This window comes from Cryptomeria japonica, unplaced genomic scaffold (genome assembly GCF_030272615.1).
Source record: "Cryptomeria japonica unplaced genomic scaffold, Sugi_1.0 HiC_scaffold_12, whole genome shotgun sequence".
NCBI classification, from domain to species: Eukaryota; Viridiplantae; Streptophyta; class Pinopsida; order Cupressales; family Cupressaceae; genus Cryptomeria; species Cryptomeria japonica.
The window spans coordinates 1000789-1027344 of NW_026728834.1; the positions used below are offsets into that span (position 1 = coordinate 1000789).

The 26556-nt window shown below is 32.9% G+C and overlaps 1 protein-coding gene across 1 annotated transcript; it reads right to left on the reverse strand.

The window, feature by feature from the left end:
• Positions 1–739: 739 nt before the first annotated feature.
• On the reverse strand, positions 740–26068 carry LOC131860455 (BURP domain-containing protein 3-like). The gene is made up of 2 exons (XM_059214857.1): positions 25859–26068; positions 740–1729 (listed from the first exon to the last, which is right to left on the reverse strand). Exons 1-2 carry the CDS (start codon positions 26066–26068, stop codon positions 740–742), a joined length of 1200 nt encoding a protein of 399 aa, XP_059070840.1.
• Between the last annotated feature and the right edge of the window lie 488 nt (positions 26069–26556).

Below are 26556 nucleotides of genomic sequence, written 5' to 3' on the forward strand. Positions count from 1 at the left end.
AGCCCAGGTTTTCTAGGATGTGCTAAATATCAATGAAAATATTATTAACAAGAATGCTGAAATTCTATAGGCTATTGGGTTGGGCGCCATACCCTTTTTTTGTCTTTTGTTTAGTTGGAGCTAGTTGTTGGTTATCTTTTGGCTCTTTAGGGTTGGTTGTCTCTTAGTGTCAAGAGTTTCAAGTCCTTTCAAAACCCATTTTACTCTAATCAAAAACATAAAAAATGGATAAGCTATATGAAAAATAATAGATAAAATGGAGTGATTGTTTTATATCTTAAAAATATATTTCAAAATAATTATTAAGTAATTAAAATAAAATCATATTATTAAAATAACATCACATTATAAAATCTTTTGGAAACTCATTTTCCTTCCTTGGTTTGAATGAATGTGTGTATTTATTTTATCTTTTAGATATTGATTCATATATGAGGTGTATTAAAAAGAAAGGAATGATTTTACATAGAAACGTTGAATTAACATCTTACTTGCTGCAACTATAGATGCTAACAGACATTAATAATAACGTTTTATTGTCTATAAATGCAATATGTGTACATGTGAGACAGTGCTAATTGACAGAAAGCTACTGCTTCTCACTACAAACGATAGTGCTAAATGACAGAAAGAGAGCTATTGCTCCACTCAACAAACTTGAAAAGCATGTTCTGCTGCTCCTTAGGCTGCAAATTCTTTATTTATATATAGCGAGCGCACTTGAGCAGTGGCCTGGATCTCAGTCAGCGGTGAGCCACAAAACGTCCCCTTGGCGAGCGAGATGACAGATAGAAGCGGCACCAGGCTTCACGTTCAACACCTGGAATACCATGTTGTCAGGATTCCAGGAACTGGTTTTCGTGTGACAGATGGCTGCCGCCTCCACCGTGCTGCCATCTTCGCCCTTCACCCAAACTCTTGCGGTCCTCGTACCTTGCAGATCGTGGCAGAGATACACCGCATATGGATATTGTGAACTGTGGCAGTAATACACTGCCTTGTCTTCTTTGCTCTCGTATTTCACTCCCGTAATGGTATACTCCTGCCTTACAGATTTTGACGTCTTTGAAAAATTCGTCGCCAGCACAGTCAAGCGATTGCTTCCCAGCTTCGACGTGGTGAAATCAATCATGGCCTCCAACGATGTTGGGCAGAATTTGGTTTCGCCCTTCATAGCAGGACTTTCACAATCTTGTAAAGTCTCCTTCATAGCCAGGGCCGTGATGGAATCTGGCGCTATGTTGAGCTCCTTCAACGCTACGGAAAGCTTGTCGGAGGAGAAAGGGATTTCGTCTGCAACGGCGCGTGGAAGAAAATACTTCTGATGAGAATTGGGAATGCTTTCGTGCAGAAAGGTGAGAGGCACTTTGGTTCCGCCTACCAAATCTTTCTCCAGCAGAAGCATGCACAGCGATATGTCCCTTGGCATTTGCGTAATTGCAGCGTAATTGATGCCCGCGACGCACCTCCCAACTCCTTTTGCCTGTTTTTGCGTCCCAACTTTTCTCGGAGGCATCCCCACGTTCACCTTCACTCCTCCCTTGCCCACGTTCACCTTCACTCCTCCCTTGCCCACGTTCACCTCCACTTTCTCATCGTTGGCTGAGATGAGTTCCTTCAGAGCTTCTGGCATGGGTGTTGTGGGCAGCTTCTCGTGCCAGTACGCCATACTCGGAGTCCAAGAGACCCTTTCACCCTGCAAATGCGCCGCTCGGATAGCTGCTACTGACTGTCAATTCCAAACAACAAAAAACTCATAAGCAAGCTAGCAAAGAAAAATTGTTTAGATTCGAGTCAAATTAATTACAAACTATATGAACTTTCTTGAGAAAGCATACAATAAGAAGAATGAAATTAGTTAGAATTCCCATCTTGTGAAAGACACCAAGTTCAATGATTCAGACATACCAAGTGAGAGAGGACTTTGTCCATATAAATACTGAGCTTAAGACGAGGGAAGCCGCCATTGTGGATGCAGGCATACCATACATGCATATGCATGCCCATATCTCAAATCATTTCATCCTATTTGTATTGTGGGACATTTTGATATTATCTAGTTTTACTAAGATATTTCTATGCACTCTTACTCTTACTTTTATTTGAGCTTTATTTATTAAAAAAAAAATATTTATAGTTTTAGCAGCACGACTCTTTTGAAAAGATATATATATTTTTATAACTTTAAGATAGAAAATATTTTATTTTTTCCATAATGTTATTTTGAATAGTTATTAGTTGTATATTTTTTCAAATTATAAATAGACATGAGGTGGCATATGTGGAAGATATCAGATCAGATCGTATGCTACATTGGTTTACAGTGTCGACCAACTTTAGGCAACTTTAAAAATATCAACGTCCATATCAGCTGATGAAGCGGGAGCCACCTTATTGATAATCACGGGCTAGAATTCAGTAACATTATTTTCTCTCACTTGCAAAATTGAAAAGCAACGCTATCAAAGTAAAGTTATCAGATTAATCACAAATTACGTGAATTCTTTTTTCTGTTTTTTCGGTGATCTGAATTATTTTGTCAATTCAAAGGACAATACCCAAAGCAGAATTTGTGGTATTGTAAACACATAACAAATCATATAAAATTTCATTTCATTGAAAATATATAAGAACCATACAATTTTTGGCAAATTCTGTGAAAGAGAGTTGTGTGCCCTTGAATCCATCCCATTTGGGCAAACTCTATAAAAGAGAGTTGTATGCCTAGAATCTATCCAATTTGGGCAAACTCTGTAAAAGAGAGTTGTATGCCCGAGCCTGTACAATTTAGGCAATCTTGTGAAGGAGCGTATGCCTATAACTCTGTAACTCTATAACTCTCCAACTCCTTGCAATTGGATTCGAATTGGGCTTATTTATAAGCTTTCAAAGAAGCTGAACAACCACCACATTTTTGTCCTCATCAGAAGTTGAAAAGATTTAAGGAAGCAGACCATTTTGTTTGCGAAAAGTTTCCTAAGAAGACTGCATAAATACAGGTATGATTTGTCAGCAATTCTTAGTTGCAGAACGCTACCATTGTTTCTCTGTTTTTGTTAGTAAAAATTTTCATTATTTGTTTTTTAATTAAAACCCCTATTTTTTTTATTGCTCAACTTCATTGTTATTACTAATGTGGGTATTTTCCAAAATCGCTGATTATTGCCTGAGACTTTCATTCATTTATTTGTTCACTGACAGGGGTTTTAGAGAACAGTATCCAGACTTTTTTGCAGGAGCTTTGTTTACTGTGACTTAATTTGAAGAATTTTCATTTAGCTTCATTTTCATTTTCAAGACTTTTGGCTCTATGGCCAATGCATAGGCTAAGGCTACTGATATCCTTCTGCACAGACACTTTGTCCTCAATGTCGTTCTTGTGTTGAGAAAAATTCTCCTTACAAAATCATAGATTTCTCGCTTGAAACGAAGCAGAAGAGCGGAAATGTTTTTTTTTTTATATTCCGTTGTCCACAAAATTCGCCACAACAATGGCAGGAATTTGAGGTGTTTCTATAATGCATATGAATTTTTTTATCCAGCAAATCAATATCAGATTGGACATTTTTGTTGTCCACTTGCATTAGGGATCTTTATGAATTTTGAAAGCCGCGATTAAGAGGAATTTTTTTAGTCTGCACACCACTACAGGCTGGTCTCGTTACCCATTAACTACTCTTTGATCCCAACAAACAATTTCGAGGGGCAAACCATCCTCCCACCAAGTCAGCCATTCGCCTATCAAATATTTGTAGGGAAAATTCTATAATCCTATTCAATTTGACCCTTCCATTGGTGTGCACTTATAGGTTAAAGCTCGGGACTCTTTTTTGCAAATGTAGATAGAAATCTGCATAATACCAATTCCATTCTTATTTCCCTGCAACTGGTAGGGGTTTCACCTTCAAGGTTGTTTGTGCAGTTGCAACAAATAACTCAAGACAAAATTTGTGTGTATATTACAACCATTGCATTTCATGGCAGTTACAAAACCTGGGCATGCTCCATTTTTTCCGTTTGCATAATAGTATTACAGTATCAGCATGGCCTGTAGCCTTCTTACATTGCCTACTGGTGCACTAGGCCTATCCTATGCATTCCGTGTTTATTTTTCAAATTCATTTTGTACTGACATTTTGCATTTCTAATTGAATTTGAGGTCTTGTATCGAATATTGAATGAAGTATTCTTTAAATGAAACCCGTGTGAATTTGATAGTGATAATAGCTATCCTTGTTGAACGGAATCATAGGATTATAAATTTATAAATTTAAGCAGAATACAAGGACACTAGGGCTCATTGAGATTGAAGTTGTGTAATTATTTTGCAAGTGGGTATGATAAAAAAATCACAATGGAGTAAAGTGGATTCCTGAACCTTCCTCTTTTTCCTTTTTCCTTTTTCCAGTTGGCTAAAACTTGAGTGAGCATACATCTAGCTTTACCATTCATGGAGTTTGATAGGGATATTCAGTATTTTAATAGTTTTATTATGCAACGCTTTTTGAATGGATTCGGGGGCATATAAATTTTAGCAGAATATAGGGAAACTGGGGTTCACTTTCCTTGAAGTTGTGTTTTTTTTTTTCTTTATTATTAGACAAGTGGGTTAGGTAAGAAACACCCAATAGAGAAAAATGGATTCCCAAACTCAGCTTTTCTTCTTTGTAAAGGATAATATTGTGATATGAATTGACAATATAAATGTGTTTTTGTCTGGCAGGGTATCCTTTGCACAACACAGTCTTACAAATTTCACATGCTTACTGCTCAAGGTAAGTAACTATTTCTTAAAGTTGTTTCTTTTGATTTGTTCTTCAAACATATATGACCAAAATATTAGGCTTTGTTTTTTTTTCATCTAGCCTAGGTAATAATTCACTGAGATGGAGTTTATTCATTTGTAAATCCTAGAGTTCTTGTATTCTGTAAGAGAGAGAGATTGTTGAACAAGTGTAGTGTAATTCTTTTAATTTTAATAAAGAAATAGATACAGTTTTTAAAGTGATATCTGAATAATAGTAAATTTCTCTATGTCTTTTGAAATTACCTTAAGGTCATATCTTTGCTTCTACCAGTGTTGATAAGTTAGAGAGATGTAGCTTTCCATGCTAATTTGATAGGTGATGTGACACTTCTGAGGTATCAATAACAGTACACAATAGTTTTCTCCCTCAAAGATAGTTCAATATTAATGTGAAGCTCTTCAACATTTAAAGTTGTTTGAAAACAATAACAATACACAATGGTTTGCTCTCTCAAAGATAGTTTAATATTAATGTGAAACTCTTCAACATTTAAAGATGCTTGAAGACAACTTAGGCTTCAGATAGCTCATCTTGTAGTGTACTCTAGTTCATTTCATGTCATGTTGCTTTCTTTGCCAAGTTAATTGGTTTAGATAAGAAACATTTTCTTATTTATCTTTTACCTTTTGCTAGGATTTTCACCAATTGAATGATTTCATTCAATCAAGAGCATTAGCATAATTTCAATGTTCTTTTCCAAATAAAAGATAAGATATTACATAGTTGTTAGACCATGTATCCCAAATTAGATTATTTTTGTTTTGTAAATAACTAGTTAATTGTCTTTCACAACAAACTTTTGATATTATGCTTAGTTTTTGTAAATCCAAATCTTTTGCACTATTCAGTTGCATTCAGAACCCGCATGGTATTACACACTACACTTTCCAAACTGCCACTTTATACTAGTTTTGAAAACTAGTTCTTAGAACACCACAACCAGTTATCAGTTTTGTACCAAATATCAGTTGTAAATTGTTTTTAAAATCATATTATATATGTATTTTTTTAAAGAAAGATTCCTGCAAGCAGTAAAGTGAGAAAAGTTGTTACCTTTTCATATGTAGTATTATTTATTTTTATACATTTTTTACATGCTCAAAGTAACTTTATACTAGAAAATTGTTCTTAACCTTTGACGGTTCTCATGACAACTTATATTTGGATATGATTTCTTTTGTTGTCCACTAATACATGTCTGTAGCTTTCTGTGACACATCACTGCAACTAAAGTCAATAGCATTTTGTGCTATGCTTATTTATTTATTTATGCCTCAAAGACTATAAAGATAAATTTCAGTCCATGTTCACCTACACGCTATTTCAAGAGAATTAAAAATCTTTTCTTCTCATATTCATACGGTTTTTCTTATTTTGATGCCTTCAGTTTAACCCATCAATCTTAATCCACCTAAGCACAAAAAATACAGAGTTGAATAATCAAGATGTTAAGCTCTAAATCATGAGACAGTTTGAGCAATCTCAATTCGACTATGATTTTACAGCATAGTACTGATATTTCTTCATTTCCCATATTTCATTTTCTCCTAGTGCCCACAATCTCTACCTTTCCCTCACCAGATTTAGCATAAGGCAGGGACTCTAGCTGTATATCACAGCTCTTGTTTTTATTGATCTTTTGAATTTAATCTGGATAATGTTTAAAAACAATTATAGTACAACAGCAAAATTATGTGAGATATTATTTTTGATGGGGTTTGTGGTTGCAATGTGTATAGAGACGTTAGCAAGGAATTCATATGATTTTTTTTATTTTCTCTTTCCAATTAGAAGTATTAGTTCATATAACTTTTTCTTGTTTTCTCCTCTTTCCACATTACTTGTGTAGAGGGGTTAGCAAGGAATCCAATAAAATTCTTATTGTAAAAATTGTATGGTGAGGGTTGTGCTCTTTACTGAGACCCTATAGTAGTCAATCATTGGTCCAAAATTAGTGGGAAATAACTACTTCATTACCCTAATTTGAATCCAAACAATTTAAATACCATTATTCAATGTGTCAACTACTTTGTTAAATTAATAAAATTCAATAAGTAATTAAAAGACTAAAACTGAAAAAAAGAAAGAAAAGAAAAAAGAAAAAAGATAACAATAAAAAAATATAGACCATACATTGCAAGTTGTTAATTGAAGTTCACCCCTTGAGTGCTATGTCTCTATTTTTGCTTCAAATGTGCAACCGATCTATTAAAATTCCCTTGTTTAAACATAGGTATACTCTTGACAAAATCTATAAATACACTTTCCCATAAATGAGAAGGTATTGGAAGTGGCATGGGTAAACCTATTATTTTGTTACCGAGTTCACTTGTAGCACAAATGACACACCCATTTACATATTTTTACATAGTTTCATTCATTTGAGGAAAATAACAATAATGTTGCAACTAAGCTACTGCTTTACGTGCACCAAAATGACCAGAAATAAGAGAAGTATGTGCTTCTCTAGTTACATGTACTCTTTCATCCCTTGGACCACACAATTTACCAAGATCATATAGCAGTTTGTCATGAATGTGTAATCTAGAATTCTTATACTTGTGTACCATGGATTGGTGTTTCATATACATCCTTGAAATTTCCATCTCTAGCATACTATTCGATATAACTTTCATGAGCTAAAGAACTATGCTATAGGATAATACATGGATTAATATAAGGACTTTTTGTCGATGTTATAAATCATCAATTTGGATCAATTAAGGGAATCCTCCTAGATCAATCATCTCTTTGGTGTTACTCATAATTACCTCCTAGTTTCGTATTAGTTAAGTCACATATGTAGACTTCCAGCAGGGTTTTTTAGTCTCTTTATTGATACTTTTTTATTCCCTTTGTAATAACCATCCATCTCTGGAATATTTCAGCCATTTATTTATTTTTCTGCCAAGACCAGTTATCAATTTCTTCATTTAGTCATTCCAAGCTATTTTTGGACACCAAATTTCCTAAACTCTAGATTTTTAATTTATCCTAGTGTATTTATGTCATTTTCCATTTAAAAAGCTCCATATAGGTATTCAAGGCACAAAAAAATCCCTCTGTTTTTTGTTGCAACTCAATGTAGATAATGCAATGTGTTTAGGTAGATTTAAGGTTAGGGTTGTTGGAAATTGACACTATTGGTTAGGTTTCACTATGTTGTCATTGATGGAAACATTATTTTGGGTTCCGACTTCATATGGTGTACCGGCAAGCACTTTATAGACTCTACACCGGCACTAGCACCGACACCGACAGGATAAAAGATTTCTTTGGTCACCAGCAATGCAGATCGACATGGTATGGTAAAGGTCATCGGTATTAGAGGCCGACACATCTTGGATCCGGCATCAGCAACTTGTTTTAATGCTTATTCATTTATGTTATATGGCCAACATGTTAATATGATATTGTATATATCCTTGTAAGCCGACATAAGGCATAAATTTGTATAGGGTATATAGGGGAGATTGATTAGATCATTTTGAATAAGGATAGATATGTGGAAGTGATACATGGATATAATGTAATGTGAAATATATCATAGAGACTGTGTATGCGAGGAACTCATTGTAAGGGTTATTCTGGTACTGAGGTTTAGGGTTTTAACTGGAATAGACTGATCTTAAAACATAATTGTATTCTTGCATAGGAGATGCTATATTAAGCAGTTCATATTTCTCTAGATTGTTGTCTGGATTGTTATGTAGTCAGTGAGGCTCCTATTGTGATGAGCAGTGTGGTCTAGGTTGTAAGCCTTCTTGCAAGTGCAGGCCCATCATATATTTTAATATCTCTTCATATGGCCAATGAACTGATATTGTGGGTCACAAGCCCCACCATGGTTTTTCCTCTTTGAGGTTTCCCATGTATAATAATGTGTGTTATGTTTCTCATTTATGTATTTCTCTTAATGGTTGCATTGCTTTTTTCAATTTTGTTTATATCGATATACCAATTGGTGAATGAATGTTTTGTTAAGGCTAAAATCTTATATTCTGGTATAACACTAATTCACCCAACCCTCTCAATGTTATTGGTTTCCAACAATTGGTATCAGAGCCTTGTGCGTCAAAGGAAGTTTGACAACTTGATAAAGATCCTGAAACCAGAACCATTGGATATGGATTTGGAGAAGTAGCTTAAGATGGCACTTGAAGATTATGATGCTGAAAGATTGAAGAACTTAAAGCAACAAGATGAGTTTAATTATGCTAAAGAATTTATTCTTGTCCTACAAGAGAGACTATCATCTGTTCAAGCTAGGAGAAAGGAACTTTTGCAAAATCAAGATGATGAAAATGCACTTAAGGAACAATGTCAGAAATTGAGTCAGGAGAACATGGTTATGAAGAATTAAATGCAAGCTATGACTATAAGGATGTCTAAGGAGACTGAGGATAGAAAGAAAAATGAAGAAGATCTTGTTGTATCCCTAAAGAACAAATTTGAAGAGTGTGGTAGGTTGACTCATCAAAATGAGATGTTGAGGTCTGATTTGGTACAATCCCATAGCAATGAGCAAGAAATTGAAAGACAAATGTCAATACTAAGAGATTATTTAACTACTACAACTGAGTAGAAAGAAAAATTCAAGATCAGCTCAGCATAGCTTGATGAGTTATCGAAGAGATAGAGGCGGATTGGAGATTCCACTGGACTTGGATTTGAGCAAGGATAGAATTACGGTACTACTAATGAAGATCAAAACCATAAGGCACTGATAAGGAAGTTCAATACTTATAAATTCACTGGTAGATTTTTTGTTTGCAATAGATTTGGTCACATGGCTAGGCAATGTAGAAACAGAGCAAATTAGAACCCTGATTCTGCTCCCTATAAATGTTCTAAATGAAATAAAATTGGTCATAAGATAAAAGATTCCAGAATGAATGTAAAATTCTATGCTTGTGGAAAATTTGGACATATGGCTAATAAGTGCAGTTCAAATTTCACCGGTTTTAGCAAGGTAATTCAAAAGAACAAGGTTACATGCTATGCATGCAATGAAATTGGACATATTGCTAAGTTTTATAGAAGCAAAAATCCATCGGTTAGAAATGTAGGATCAAATGATAAAGGAAAAGAGAAGGTTAGTGAAATCCGGCAAGATCACACTCAAAGATGGGTTAGAAAGATAGAAGAGCAATCATCAGATGGGATTGTCTCAGTTACCTATTTGATAGAAGAAGCTATTGCTGCACCGACAGTGAGCTCATCCAGTAACTAAGGCAAATGCTTTAGGGGTATGCAAATTTCATGGAAGATGTTCTAGATATTGGAGAGGATTATCCAACATTGATATGTTTAGAGTGAGATCTGGTATCTTTCACCAGTAGTCATTTATGTTAATGGAAGATTAGGGTTTTCTCGATGTATAAAATGCCGATTACACTTTATTATCAACCACCTAGCATTCAAAGCAATTTTAGAGCAATTCAGAGCAACTTAGTGCAATCAGAAGCTATTCAGAGGTGATTAGATTTATTCTTGAGCGATCACATCGACATCTGGAAGGATTTGTTGGAGGTTTTCACTGAGAGTGAACAAAAGGTATTTTTCTTGAATCATGGAATTGGGATCATCTTCTGCTCTTGTTTTCATTGCAAATCCAACTATAGGAGAATTTAAGGACCTCCTCAGGCCAATTTTCAAATTCTTTCCACATGTGGCTAACAAGGAAGATTCAGTTGGAGCATTTTCTCACGTCATGGAAGGAGTGCTATATGTGGAAGATGTTAGGGCCTACATTCATTGTCATATAGAAGACTTAGGAACTTCTAAGATCAAGGGGATGTATATGAATGAACTCATGGGAGAATTTGGTAAAATCAAACTAGCATATAAACACATCAAAGATCTAGGGTTCACAGATATTCTGGATATGCCAGAGTTCGAGGATAAGATTGTCAGATATGTAATAATTAGAGTACATGGGGAATTTATATGGCTGGACAGACCCTAGAAAATTACTAAGGAAGCCATCCGAGCAATTACGAGTTTGCCATCAATAGGGAAACATCCGGATAAGAAAGTATCAAATCAATTCGTAAGGAAGATCATCGGTGCCACATCAAGCAAGAGATCGATGAAGGTGAGCACCATCACCGACATTGACATCAAATTTGGCAATATGGTTGTAGACTACAAGGTAACTCAGTCTAATCGACTGAATTCAGTTTCCAGTTCATGCATTTTGGCTGCTTATAAGCTGATGAGAGAAAATATCAAGTTAGATCTTTGTGACTGGATGCTTGAGGAGTTATTGATCAATTTAGGGAAGATTAAAGGTGAGAAGAAGGGCACGTTCTAGTATGGAAATTTGTTAGTCTACTTAAAGTTATACTTTTTGAATGATACTCCCATTTCTGGAAGGAAGTAATGGGTTTTTGACATCTTGATAGGAAGAAAAATAAAGCAATCAATTGTTGCATTGGGAAGTCTTAGAGTTGATAAGGTATGGGGTTACTTCAAGGCTTTTTAGAAATCTATGAGGTCTAGAATAGGAATACCTAAGAAAATAGTAGAGAAATAATCTACCGACATTTGTTTCATCATGAAGAAGGATGTGACTCTCATGGAGGCAATCAAGCCCTGAAAGATTTGGATAGAGGAAACGGGCTATGAGGTAGATGCATTAATCATTGATGCCTATGCAAAAATTTTGATTGATGCTGCAAATTCTTTATTTATATATAGCGAGCGCACTAGAGCAGTGGCCTGGATCTCAGTCAGCTGTGATACCAAGTGAGAGAGGACTTTGTCCATATAAATACTGAGCTTAAGACGAGGGAAGCCGCCATTGTGGATGCAGGCATACCATACATGCATATGCATGCCCATATCTCAAATCATTTCATCCTATTTGTATTGTGGGACATTTTGATATTATCTAGTTTTACTAAGATATTTCTATGCACTCTTACTTTTATTTGAGCTTTATTTATTAAAAAAAATATATTTATAGTTTTAGCAGCACGACTCTTTTGAAAAGATATATATAATTTTATAACTTTAAGATGGAAAAAATAATTTATAACTTTAAGATAGAAAATATTTAATTTTTTCCATAATGTTATTTTGAATAGTTATTAGTTGTATATTTTTTGAAATTATAAATAGACATGAGGTGGCATATCTGGAAGATATCAGATCAGATCGTATGCTACATTGGTTTATAGTGTCGACCAACTTTAGGCAACTTTAAAAATATCAACGTCCATATCAGCTGATGAAGCGGGAGCCACCTTATTGATAATCACGGGCTAGAATTCAGTAACATTATTGTCTCACACTTGCAAAACTGAAAAGCAACGCTATCAAAGTAAAGTTATCAGATTAATCATAAATTACGTGAATTCTTTTTTCTGTTTTTTCCGTGATTTGAATTATTTTGTCAATTCAAAGGACAATACCCAAAGCAGAATTTGTGGTATTGTAAACACAACAAATCATATAAAATTTCATTTCATTGAAAATATATAAGAATCATACAATTTTTGGCAAACTCTGTGAAAGAGAGTTGTGTGCCCTTGAATCCATCCCATTTGGGCAAACTCTATAAAAGAGAGTTGTATGCCTAGAATCTATCCAATTTGGGCAAACTCTGTAAAAGAGAGTTGTATGCCCGAGCCTCTACAATTTAAGCAATCTTGTGAAGGAGCGTATGCCTATAACTCTGTAACTCTATAACTCTCCAACTCCTTGCAATTGGATTCGAATTAGGCTTATTTAGAAGCTTTCAAAGAAGCTGAACAACCACCACATTTTTGTCCTCATCGGAAGTCGAAAAGACAATCCAATATTGAAAGGTTATTACATTTATATGAAGACAAAAATTAATTAAAAATTAAAATATTTAATACTCGGACTTATTTCTAATCCCCATGACCATCTTGTGAAAGACAGTCAGTCCCACCGACAACATGTTGTAGTGATTTAGAGATACAGAAGTAAACGTGAGAGTCATAAAAGGACGATATAATGTCAGGGCGTACGTGTCCATAGTCATTGGGAATATAGATTTCTTATGTGATATTTAAATAATCATCAAACAGTTTTATAGTAAATGGCTGGTTGTGGCAACACTCTATTTAAATAATCATAGTTTTATAGTAATTTTCATATTATTTTATCTTATTTTTATTGATCGTTTGAATTTAATCTGGATAATGTTTAAAAACAATTATAGTACAGTAGCAAAATTATGTGATATATTCTTTTTGATGGGGTTTGTGGTTGCAATGTGTATAGAGAGGTTAGCAAGGAATTCATATGATTTTTTTTCTTTTCTTCTCTTTCCAATTAGAAGTATTAGTCCATATAACCTTTTCTTATTTTTCCCTCACTTCTCATTAGATGAGTTCATACAACTTTTTCTTGTTTTCTCCTCTTTCCACATAACTTGTGTAGAGGGGTTAGCAAGGAATCCAATAAACTTCTTATTGTAAAAAATGTATGGTGAGGGTTGTGCTCTTTACAGAGACCCTATAGTAGTCAATCATTGATCTCAAATTAGTGGGAAATAACTACTTCTTACCCTAATTTGAATCCAAACAATTTAAATACCATTATTCAATGTGTCAACTACTTTGTTAAATTAATAAAATTCAGTAAGTAATTAAAAGACTAAAGCTGAAAAAAAAAAAAAAGAAAAAGAAAAAAGAGAACAATAAAAAAATATAGACCATACATTGCAAGTTGTTAATGAAGTTCACCCCTTGAGTGCTACGTCTCTATTTTTGCTTCAAATGTGCAACCGATCTATTAAAATTCCCTTATTTAAACATAGGTATACTCTTGACAAGATCTATAAATACGCTTTCCCATAAATGAGAAGGTACTAGAAGTGGCATGGGCAAACCTATTATTTTTTTACCAAAATTACCAGAAATAAGAGAAGTATGTGCTTCTCTAGTTACATGTACTCTTTCATCCCTTGGACCACACAATTTACCAAGATGATATAGTAGTTTGTCATGAACATGTAATCTAGAATTCTTATACTTGTGTACCATGGATTAGTGTTTCATATACATCCTTGAAATTTCCATCTCTAGCATACTATTCGATATAACTTTCATGAGCTAAAGACCTATGCTATAGGATAATGCATGCATTAATATAAGCAATTTTTGTCAATTTGGATCAATTATGGGAATCCTCCTAGATCAATCATCTCTTTGGTGTTACTCATAATTACCTCCTAGTTTTGTATTAGTTTAGTCACTTATGTAGACTTCCACCTGGGTTTTTTAGTCTCTTTATTCATATTTTTTTTATTCCCTTTGTAATAACCATCCATCTCTGGAATATTTCAGCCATTTCTTTAGTTTTCTCCCAAGACTAGTTATCAATTTCTTCATTTAGTCATTCCAAGTTATTTTTGGACACCAAATTTTCTAAACTCTAGATTTTACATTTATCCTGGTGTATTTATGTCATTTTCCATTTAAAAGCTCCATATGGGTATTCAATTCACAAAAAAATCCTTTAATTTTTTGTTGCAACTCAATGTAGATAATGCAATGTGTTCAGGTAGATTTAAGGTTAGGGTCAAGGTTACATTATAGTTAGTGTCCACATTGAATTAAGTTAGGGTAATGGTTATATTAGGGTTACAAATTAATTAAGAGAAATATTCAATTTTAGATTAAATTAGGTTTAGGGTTGGGTTTTAATTGGGGTTATAGCTATAATTAGGGTTAACATTAGAATTGCGGTTAATGTTAGAATAAAGATTATATATCAAGTTATAATTATGGTTATGGTCAATATTAGAACTAGGGTTAGGGATAGGGCAAGGTCAAGTTTGAGATTAGGTTGAGTTTTTAATTAAGATTAAGGTATGAGTTCTTAAGTTCAATAAGAGTTAGGATTGAGGTTAGGTTAGGTTAGGATTCTTTTAGGCTTAGGGTTAGGGTTCAAGTTCAATGAGGGTTAGGGTTAGAGTTCAAGTTCAATGAGAGTAATATATATAGCAAGCGTAGTTGAATAGTTATATGGATCTCAAGTGGCTCTGAGCCACAAAACATTGCCTTGTAGAGACTAATGGAAGATATAAGTGACATATAATTGTTTATTAAAATATTTCTATGGATGTAGGCATAACACATGCATGTTAATATTTCAAATTACATTATTTTATTTTTGTCTTTATCTTATTTTTATTGTGGGATATTTTGATATTTTTGGTCAATATCTACTATCACATTATTTTCTTTCTATCTTCATTTTATTTTAATCATGGGAATTTGATATTTTTAAAACACACATACTAATGTACTTTATAAAGATATTTCTATGGATGCATGCATAGCATACATGCATGTGAATGTCAATATCTCAAATTACATTATTTTCTATCTCTCCATCATATTTTTACTGTGTAACATTTTGATATTTTTTAGATATGTAGTAATGTATATTAGTAAGATATATTTGTGTTCTATTAATTTTATTTAAGATTTATTTAATTATTAATTTTTAAAAAAGATATGTGTAGTTTAGTAGCTTGATTCTTTTAAAAAGATGTGTAATTTTATATGTTTAAAATATAATTTTCTTCCATAAGATTATTTTGTATAGTTTTCTGTTATTTTATATATTTTTAAAATATATCATTTATTTATTTTTTAAATAAAATTATTTAATATTAATACATGCATTTTAAAAAAAATGTTTTATATTGAATGCAAAATTCGATAAACTTTCTTTGTAATTCCCATAATTCATATGGCTAAAATGAAAAAGAAAAGACTAGTTGTATTATTTTTTCTTACAGAACAAACAGGTTTTGAAGGGACTCAAAACGCTTTAACAAAGATCTACAACAAGTAGCTGGATAAAGATATACCCATTTTAAAATAGAAACCCAAAGTCAACAAAAAGTGAAAACCTAGCAAAAAGACAGCAAAGAGGAAGAAACTAATACAAAATTTTTAGGGCCTTCGCAACCTTTGTTTCCAGTTGAGTCATGTTTAGAGCAATTTTCTTGAGTTCCTAAATTTTTTGGTTTGCAAATTTCTTCTTCAAGTTGGCTTTGGTTCTTTTGGATGGCCCAACCATTTCCTCCTATTTTTTATCTATGGAATCCACATCCAAGGTAGCTGCTTCTTGATGGATAGTTTCTAGTTTCCCTACCATGGTATTTACACTTTCAACAAAACTCTTCACCACCTTGTGTCTACATGTAACCAGAGAGATAAGGTTCCCATTGACTTTCTAAAATTTATTCTCCATCTGACTCAGTCTGCCTTCATATTCTTTCTTGAGTTTATCTTTGAGAAAAGATATTTTTCTATCATAATCTCTCTTTATATCACTTACAGTGCTCATCGTTTTCTGCACATAGTCCACAATTGATTTTCTCTAGTCCACCATCCACTATTTTACACCTTGATTTTCTTGTTTCCTATTGACTGCCCGAAGTTTGATATTGATGCCCTTGATCTCATGGAAAGCCCATTTAAACATCCTAAAATTATCCACAATTGAATCATGGGTAATGGCCAAGACATCATCTGGGTTCTTTCTATCCAAGATAAGAAAAGACAAATTTGTATTTAGATCATTTGAGAAGGGGGTCTATCACTCCTAATGGGTGCAAAAATGGACTTATTCGGGATAGAATTGTAGGAGGGAAGTGATTCAGAATTAAAAGTGGACACAAGGGATGCTTTGACTCTCTTAAATTTGTGACCAATCTTCAAGGAAGAGTTTGGCTCAGAGGAAGACTAGTTGTATTGTTTACTCATTATAATATCATATTTACAATCAATATGGATCGACCAACTTGATATAGAACTACAATATAATACTAGAGACACACATTATTACTTTAATGAATTCAATCAAATGAGATGAGAAGGACGACTAATTTAATAAATTATTTACTAAATGACCCTGAAACACTGTTTTTGGAAATAACTACAACTGATTCTTAATATAACTAATATTTTTGAAAAGCTATCTATTTGTAATTCAAATTCTACATTTAGGATATGAAACTAAATTAATGAGGAAATCTTATTGAGTCTTCTAATCAAATATTAAAATCAATGAAATTAGATGCATGGATATTTATTTATAAATTATATACTAGATAATATACAAATTAAATGAAATATCTTATATAAATTATATTAGAAGCTCAGTCTAAAATAATAGCATTATTTTTTAATATGTTGGTGTGAATGGAGTGTTATCTAATCAACTCATCACCTAGGTTCTATTGACACTAATTGTGTAAGTTTACTTAGGATACCCACAAGATACTTATCACTTAAAGTCTCAAGTCATAATCTGATTACGACACATGTCATAATATTAGATAATATTATGTTTCATTTTGGTCTATATAACACATTGGCTCTTAATGTAACTGAAACACTATTTTTTGAAATAACTACAACTGATTCTCAATATACCTAATATTTTTGAAAAGGTATCTATTTGTAGTTCAAATTCTACATTTAAGATATGAAATTAAATTAATGAGGGAATCTTATTGAGTCTTCTAATCAAATATTAAAATCAATGAATTTAGATGTATGAATATTTATTTATAAATTATATACTAGATAATATACAAATTAAATGAAATATCTTATATAAATTATATTAGGAGTTAAGTCTAAAATAATAGTAATAGTTTTAAATATGTTGGTGTGAATGGAGTGTTATGTAATCAACTCATCGCCTAGGTTCTATTGACAGTAATTGTGTAAGTTTACTTAGGATACACATAAGATACTTATCACTTAAAGTCTGAAGTCACAATCTGATTACGACACATGTCATAATACTAGATAATCTTATGTTTCATTTTGGTCTATATAACTCATTGGCTCTTAATGAAATTTTATTTCATTATAATTCATTATCATTGTATACTTGCGTCTTGTGATAGATACTCTTATTCTCTCACATTTGATCTCTTGTATATTTTCATTGGAGCTCTTAAATCATGGATGGTTACATATTTAGCAAAATCTTGCATGGTATAAAGCATTCCATAAAAACTCATTCATGATACTAAATCTTGTGGGATTACTTCTTGATAGTATAAGATCTCCACTTTTTATCACGCGATGTCTTGAAAAATTAAGAAAACTTGATAATAATACTAGATCCTATGGGGATCTTTGTGAATTTGTACTATAGGTTCACTTTAGATAATGTTAATGTAAATCTACTATCATCATTGAGTTCAAAGGTCTAATGTCCCAAAATATTAGATTAAAATGTTACAAAATGTAATGCTCCAAAATATAAGATTAAAATGTATGACTTTTTTTCGATAAAACTCGAATAATTTAAATAATTTAAATAATTCTTGTAGGGTATAATATTTATTTAAAGAATAAAACACTCCCAAATTAAACATTGATTTACATCAATCTAGTCATAATTTCAAATAATTGAATTAAGATAGATAATAGCAAATAATAAAAAATATAAAAAAAATTAACAGAATGAAATCAAGAAATTGACACCCTCAAATTCTATTAATATTCATATTTATGGACTTAATTCAGCTATCATATATATATGGCATGATATTATTGCGACAAGTATCACTCTAGTGTCCAAACCATCCAAGTATTAAACTTATTTGGTACCCATTTGATAATTTTTTTATTTTCTTTTGTTTTCCTTACCTCTTCATTTCTTAATTTCTCGGGGTGAGCTTGGCCAATAAAGAAAACTATAATATGGATAAATTCAATCCAAAGTTTATTTCTTTTATTTTACATACTATGAAACAATGAAAGTTAAATGAAGCTATATTTTAAGAAATTTTCAAGTACTCTCATAGATATATGATAAGATTTTCAAATCTTTTCTATAATTTCTTTCTCAATTTATATTGTGCTTATCATACCAAACTTAAGGATTTGTTCTATAAGTTCATGGCGGTCTATTAGAGTGGTTTTGTTAGAGAAATTTTTGGTTGACAATATAGATAGATTAGTGTTAAACTCTTGGAGCATGTGTTAACCCCTAAGGAATTTTTGGCATTAGTGTCAAATGGTTGATATTTCCTTGACATTTGAAGCATTGACATTTTATGCTTGCCGTTGAAAACTTGTGCATATATGGTTGTGACTAAGTCACTAGGTGATGGCTAAGTGGTTAAGCCACCTAAGTGACTACCTGAAACATGTTATAATGTTTATTCACCGCACTGACAAGGACATACCAGGCATATTGGTTTGTTTTATTATTTCCCACTGAAATACTTGGTGAGTAGGACATGACATATCATCGGCATTTTGTAGAGGCATATTATATGGTTTCAAAGCTTAGCTTTGTAAAATCTTTATTTTTGTTTTGAAAGCCTTTAAGATCGAAGTAGGGCACACACATGGAATTCAAGTTTTTGTTCTCAACCAAGGAAGTTGCAATAAGTGTGCATGACAGTTTTTCATGGGCAATGCATGATAGTTTGACTAGGAAAAACATGGAAATGATAGGAAGTTTGAAGACGTCTTTAGGTGTTTTCATTCCAAAACCCATATTTTGTGTTTGTTAATCTCTTTCCAGCATTTAGTAATGTTATTGTTTGAATTCAAACTGTTTGAGCAAAATTGTTATTTTCTGTTGCTTGAGTTATGAAAGTGATTAAGGGGAGTTTGATTTGTGTAGACACTTAAATTAATTATTTGCATTAATTAATTTAATTCTCTCTCACATGATTAATTTATTTAATTTTGTTAATCCTTATTATTTCTCAGTATTGAATAAATTTAATTTAATTAATATTGTCACTATAGTCCAATAATTAATTTATCAAATAAATTAATTATTTCCCTATTCTTCTAAAGTCCCTCCAATAATTATTTCCTCTAAACCCACTCAGTTAATTAATTTTAATTAATTAATCTAGTCATGTGATTCCTACAAATCACTTTTTCCTAATCCCACTTAGCCTAATTAATTCTTCTAGAATCTTTCATAATCCCACATATTATTATTCTTCTATTTTAAATTCCCTGCTCATGTCACATCAACATTGAGCCTCTCAAAGAAATTCAAATTTATTTGAATCCCTCTATGCATCCTCATTTTTAAATTTCAAATTCTTTTCCCCCCTTATTATTATTCTTCAATTTTAAATTCCCCACTCATTTCACATCAACATTGAGCCTCTCAAAGAAATTCAAATTTATTTGAATCCCCCTATGCATCCTCATTTTGCAATTTCAAATTTCTTTCCCCCCTTTTCCCCAAGGAATTTTATATTCTTTTTTATTCCTTCAAGGTATCCTTGATTGATGCCAACTACTTCAAACCAATCCTAGCCCTTCATCATCTTTTGATCTCCACCCTCCATTTAAAATTTGAAAATCTATAAATGGAGGCCACTTCTCTCATTTTAACCATCTCTTTATATTCTATCCTTATACTGTCAATTTTTATCTTTCAATCATAAATATAGCAATCTTCATTAGGAAGACATTGTATTTCTTTACTGTTAAAATGAAATGATTCTATGAAGGACTCATCACAAGCTTTTAAACATAAAGAATCATTTTCATTAACTTCATGTATAAGATTGAAAGCTTCATACTCTGGTTGCATGTAAATCTGAAAATTTTCATCCTTTGTATTTTTTGGAACAAGATAACTTTCCATACTATTAAAACTAAAAGTTTCTATTTCTAGGTAATAGAAAGACCTCAAAAAACCTTTTTCATTCAATCTCGTAGGTTCTCTAATGTTGTCTTGATTATTCTCACTTACCATTGTTTGACTTGCATGAGACTGAACCGTTTCTTGCTGAACTTCTTGCTCATTCATGACAAGGTAGTTGTAGGAGAGAGATGAAACTGAGATGAATGGAGCCTCATCATCATAAAATTTTAATTCTTCTTTCAATTGGGATACCTTTTATTATATTCTTGCAACAACCTTGTCTTTTCTTTTAGCTCTTTGAGCTTGTGAAATCTAACAAAAAGACTTCTCCATAAAAGAGAAGATACATGATCGTCTGTTATACTTAGTTTGGTTTTTACAACATGAGAAATTATTTCTTTGTAGTGATCCCAAAAGTCATGCAACACTTTATCATCCATCTCAAGAATTTACAAGCTGGTGGGACTTGGTCTTTTCCCCAATCTTGCAGCCTTTTGATTTTGCATGATGATTTAATAGAGTCGCCAATCCTACACACACAGAGATAAATCTAAAAATCTAGGGAAACCAAATGCACTAATCTTTGATTCTGAGTCCCCAACAGAGTTGCCAAAAATCTATTGGTAAATAGATTTGTCCCTTTCCTGAAATTTATTTGTTTTCTTTGAACAAAATTATAACTCTTGTATGCCCCTTTATGAAAGGAAACAAATTACCAACAATTGGATGAATTAATTAAAATCCAACCTCTGCATTAGAGGGAAGCTCTTCATATGATTTGCAATGAATTTAATACAAAATTAAATGTTGACACTTTTTACCAGAAAGCATGGAAAGGCTTTAGCATTCATCCATCAACACAAAACAATGCCTTCAAACTGAAACAAATATAATATTCTGAAGATTAAATAGGAGCTCACTAACTCTAATTCAAACACACGTTCACTTTATAAATTTAGAGCATAGAAAATGCACAGCAGTATTGATGTCTAATCAATACTCTCTCATGCCTCACAGGACAAGGGGGATCAACATAACTCAATACACAATAAATCTGCTAACAATTAATAGTAACCATGAATTCAAAAAAAAACATAGAAATAATTGATCATAAAATGATATCATGCCCATAGTAGATTTCTCAAGAAATATTGCTAATCTTTAAACACACAAATTCAAAGACTGCACACCATAACATTTTATTGATAATCATCGATTCCAGTTTAAAGCAATTCATAGAAAAACAAAATGGATATTGTCTGTTGCTCGAAAAATCATAGTTTTTCTAGCCCCTTTCTTTTCTTTTTCCCCCATATATATAGTCTCTCTTGTTTTTAAGAGACTTTCAGTTATCAATAACTAATTCCTAGAAATATTATTAATTAATCTTTTCTTTAATCTTTTATCCACTTCCAAATAACTTTTTTTTAAAAAAATCTTCAAATCTTTTATCTCAGAATTTTTATAGACCCATACTTAGAGATAAATAACTTTTTAACGTGATAATATTTGTCCGATCGCGCCAGTGAGAATTTAGAAAACTAGGTTTTCTAAAACATATTAAAAATACAGCGCGATCCAGCAGTTGAGTTGACAGTTATGCCCCCCGCACTGAGATTGATTTTTTCTCTCTCAGAAAATTCATGGTTATAGATTACATTGAAAATTATAAACATTAGACATGCCAATGTTATTGGATTATTGAACTCGCTGAAATCACTCTGAACCTGCATCTGATGAATTTGAACTCTGAATTTGAACCTCCAAAATTGAACCTTGAACCTTGAACCTGCACGCTTGAACCTGCACACTTGAACCTTTGAACCTTGAAGAAAAGAAGGTTCAAAGTTCAAGTTCAAAGACCAAAAATTACAATGAACCCAAAATTTGAACTTTGAACCTTTTTTACTTGTGCGCTTGAACCTATGGGCTTGAACCAAAAAGGTTCAAAGTTCAAGTTCAATGAACAAAAATTATGAAACCCGCTTCAGTTGAATTTGAACTTTGAACTTGAACCCGAACTTTGAACTTTTTGAAAAGGTTCAAGGTTCAAGTTCAATGGCAATTGTTCTTTTGGGTTTCCATAGGAAAACCTCCATAACTTTTTACTGAGTGCTCTGTTTCTTATGAAATTTTAACTATAGAATAAATGGGCCTAGTACAGCATAACCTAGAAATAATTTTTTCATAGGACATATAAGACTTGAGATTTAATTGTTTGCGTATATGGGTAACCAAAAAATAAAACAATTAAAATCTCCCAGCCAACATGGAGTTTGGCCATAAAAACTTCAGCATTAAAACATTAACAATAACTAATTTTTAGTTGATTATGAGGCTCTAGGAACAAGCAAAAATATAGGGTAAAAAATGAAAAAAGGCATAACCTTTGCATATTAACTCGGATTTTTTATTTTCTAAAAGTGTTGGAAAGATGATTCAGAGATCTAATCTATGGTTTAAACCATTTTTTCAAGATTTGTCTTCAAAAATTAGTTGAACACGTCCAAATTTGACCTTTCCTTTGAGAATTTTTGAGAATTTTTTTTTTTGAAATTTATCAAAAAGTCATAAGGAGTTCACTTTTGAAAGTATGGTTTTTTTTAGATAATCAGTTTGGTGTGTTTTAATCACATTTTCAAAATGGGATTAAAATGAACTCTACACATTTGGATTTCGAATTAAAAAGAGCAAGTGTAGTTTAAACCCAAGACCCACTTATGTATGCTCTCCTCTCGCATCCTAGTGTCGAAGTTGAGTACACTTGAAATAAGTGATCTTGTTTTCATTTTTTATTTTGTATCATTTCATTGTGTTTTTTCATATTAAGTCAAAAAATCCAAAAAGAAATCATAAAACCTAAAAAAGACATAAAATTGAAAAAAAAAAAAAATTCAAAAAATCAAAAAATCATAAAAATCAAAACATTTCAAAAGCCAAAAAAAAAGTGCATTACCCGAGACTACTAACCTATCTTCTACAGGACATCGGCCCAAGATTCCACTCGTCAAAGATTTCATTGATCCAACTTTGAGGCTACTAACATGTTTGTTTTGTAGGTTGCCTAAGAAAATTTGACCAAATGTTGTATTTTCTTAATCATTTTTCTAGGCACTTACTTTCAATTAGGGGTAAAAGATCAAGTGCTTGATTGTGTTTGGGGAAAGTGTAGAGGTAGGAGAGTATACTCTTGTCTATATAGAAAATCAGAAATATAGACCCCAGAATCTTTTTAAGTTTGTTGTGTGCATACCTTCCTAATTTGTTTGACACATTCACATAGGCATTGGTGAGAGTTGAATGACCCAAGTGAGTATGACTAAAACCCAAGCATTCCAATTCACTATAATAAATAAGCCTCTTGGGATGAAAATTCTGGAGGATAGAGCTATTTTAGAGTTCACTCTCATATCGTGCATTCTGTACGGCCTTTTGGCCTCGATCATGCTTACATGACTACATTTTTCTCAGTACTTTGTAAGGCTATAGGCCTTAATCACACTTGGGTGACTACAAGGAGTAGTCTTCAAACAAAAAATCCTTACTAATAGCCTCAGGATTAGAAGCCACCCAGTTCACCTTTAAAAGGTGGATAATCTTTTTGCAAGGGGGATAGTAACTCCCCCAAGAGACTTGCCATTTTGTGCTCCCATTAGTGTTTGGAGTTGGCTAATACAATATTGAGAATCCATTGCGTGAGACTTAGTGGTCATATTCTGATTAGCTATTGGGTGTGTACCTGAGTCAACAAGAAAAGGTTTTCCTCCTCAGCCAACTTCCTAGGGTAACATGATGTTCTTGATGTATTTGTTTGAATCAATGGCTAATGTGTTTGCTATGTCTTCTTGCCAAGAGTATAATTAGTCTATCCAAGTCAACATCCTAATCATCATAATCTGAGTCATTTCTTAGTCCCTAATCATTTCCATGTCCTATTCAATTCATACCCAAATCATACCCTAGTCATATAAAAACATTGAACCAACCTTCATCAAGTCCAAGTCATAACAAAATCCAAGTCTTCCAACTACGTCAAAACTCCGCTCACTTTATATTTAATAAGATGAAGTTGTAAAAACATCCTAAGAAGTCAATCCACCACCCAATCAAGAAAAAGAAGCTCACACAAGCACAACTCATTAGACACCGAAATTTTTGGTATACAAATCGCAAACTCTTGCTTAAACATAGGACCTTTCTACACCAATATCATGATTACATACATGGTCATAGAAATGAGTTTGATGCTAGTCATGAACTAAGAGTATGAGATTTACACTAAGGATCTAGCTTATCTTTCAACACCAACAATCACCAGAATCAGGGTGTTTGCATACCCTCATAAAACTTACCATTCAAACCAATCACTTATTGAGTCATGTTTATACCAAGAATAGTCTAGTTATCAAGTTTATTCTAATCATCACTATCACTTCTCTTTGATCTTTCATCATCAACATTTTCTAAGGACTTAGCACATCAACCAATCTTCAATCAATCATCTTTAATCAATCAATCCTCAATCAAATCAATTCTCAATCATTCGTCAAATTAACCTCACACTAAGGTTTTATGCCTTGTGAAGTTTTATTTAGACCTCATCCTTAATCAATCAATCATCCAGTCTTTATGCTTGGGAAAGAATTCTCCCCAAGTATCTTTGCCACCTCCTTTGGGTCGATCAAGACTCTTATCTTATGTCTTTATTTTTCTTGGGATCATTAGTCAATCCTTAGTAGAAGAAAGGCTTCGATCATTATCCTAAGGGCCAAATATTACCCAACTTGGTTGTTACCTTGCTTGTGGTTTCATCAACATCCCCCACCTAAAATCCTCATCCAAGGACTAAGGTGAAATCCTAATCAAACTTGTGTCCTAATCTAAGGACCCCATTAATCAATCAATCCAATTTCATCAAATCCAAACCAAATCCAAAATCCAAGATGTTTTCTAAGTCCTTTCATCAAATATTTTTCTTCCAATCAATATTTCTAAGGTTATTCTTGTATGGTCACAACTCAATCCTGAAAGAAAAAGATGGCCAAACAACAATATGACATGCTGAACATTAATGCCCTATATCAAGACTCTACATAAGGTTCTGCCCAAAATGCGTAGCCTGACATCCAAGATCAATAAGAAGAAGGGGGCCCTGACATGGTTGACCAAGATGAACTCTCCCCAAAAGTACAAACATTTTGAAAGTACAATCAAGAAATGATGGAGAAATACATCCGATAGAATCCTAGTGGTCTTATAAAGACTCTTATTGAAAATAGAACTCGACTTCCCCCCAATCTTGTTAAATCCATTCTTGATCAACAAACACAAGGAGGTCTTGCTCCTACCCACATCGTCACACCTATCCTTCAACCCCAATCAATTGCACCCCCATCTACCATTCAAACCCAATCAATAGCACTCGTGGCATCCGTGCTCATAGTCTCCATCCCACCTTCTTCCTTCTTGGCTTCCATGTCAATATCCAATCCGATAACATAAATTCTCCAACATGCTTCTATGCCCTCTTCTTCTACCCAACCATATTTCTCCATTTCACAATCCTCCATTTCTCTCAACAATGTCGCTAATTTTATCCAGGCCTCACTTCCCCCCATCACAACAATTAATGGGTCAAAACTGATTATCACTTAAGTCCTCGTGACATCAGTCATCACATCTCATGTCCGCTATTCTTTATCATATCAATATATTAGTGGTGGTAGAACATCTTCCATAACCCATCCAATACTAGATGCGAGCACAATCCATCATGTTCAAAATCCACAACAAGATATCATCAAGGAAATCTAGGACATGACAAACATCATCAAAAAATGAAGGAAGGGAATAACAAGAGGAAACCTTACTCATTTCAGGAATTTTGTCCCTATCTTTATGACCCATCCATATCAGTTGCACCATACCCATCAGGGTTTAAAATGCCTAAATTCACAAAGTACGAGGGCAAAGGGGACCCTCGAAACCATGTCAGTGAGTTTAATATCTTATGCCAAGAAGTCTCTTATAGTGACTTGTATCTTCTTAGGCTCTTTCCTAAGAGTCTCACGGGAGACGCTCTTTCATGGTTCTCATCCTTGCCTTG

Bases quoted from the DNA above. Each gene is read 5' to 3' on its own strand.
- LOC131860455 (XM_059214857.1), bottom strand. From the start codon at position 26,068: ATGGGGGGAAGTGAGGCCTGGATAAAATTAGCGACATTGTTGAGAGAA. The intron at 1,730-25,858 runs GTTTGAATGGTA...TGGAATTGACAG, and splicing joins CCACGAGTGCTATTGATTGG to TCAGTAGCAGCTATCCGAGC.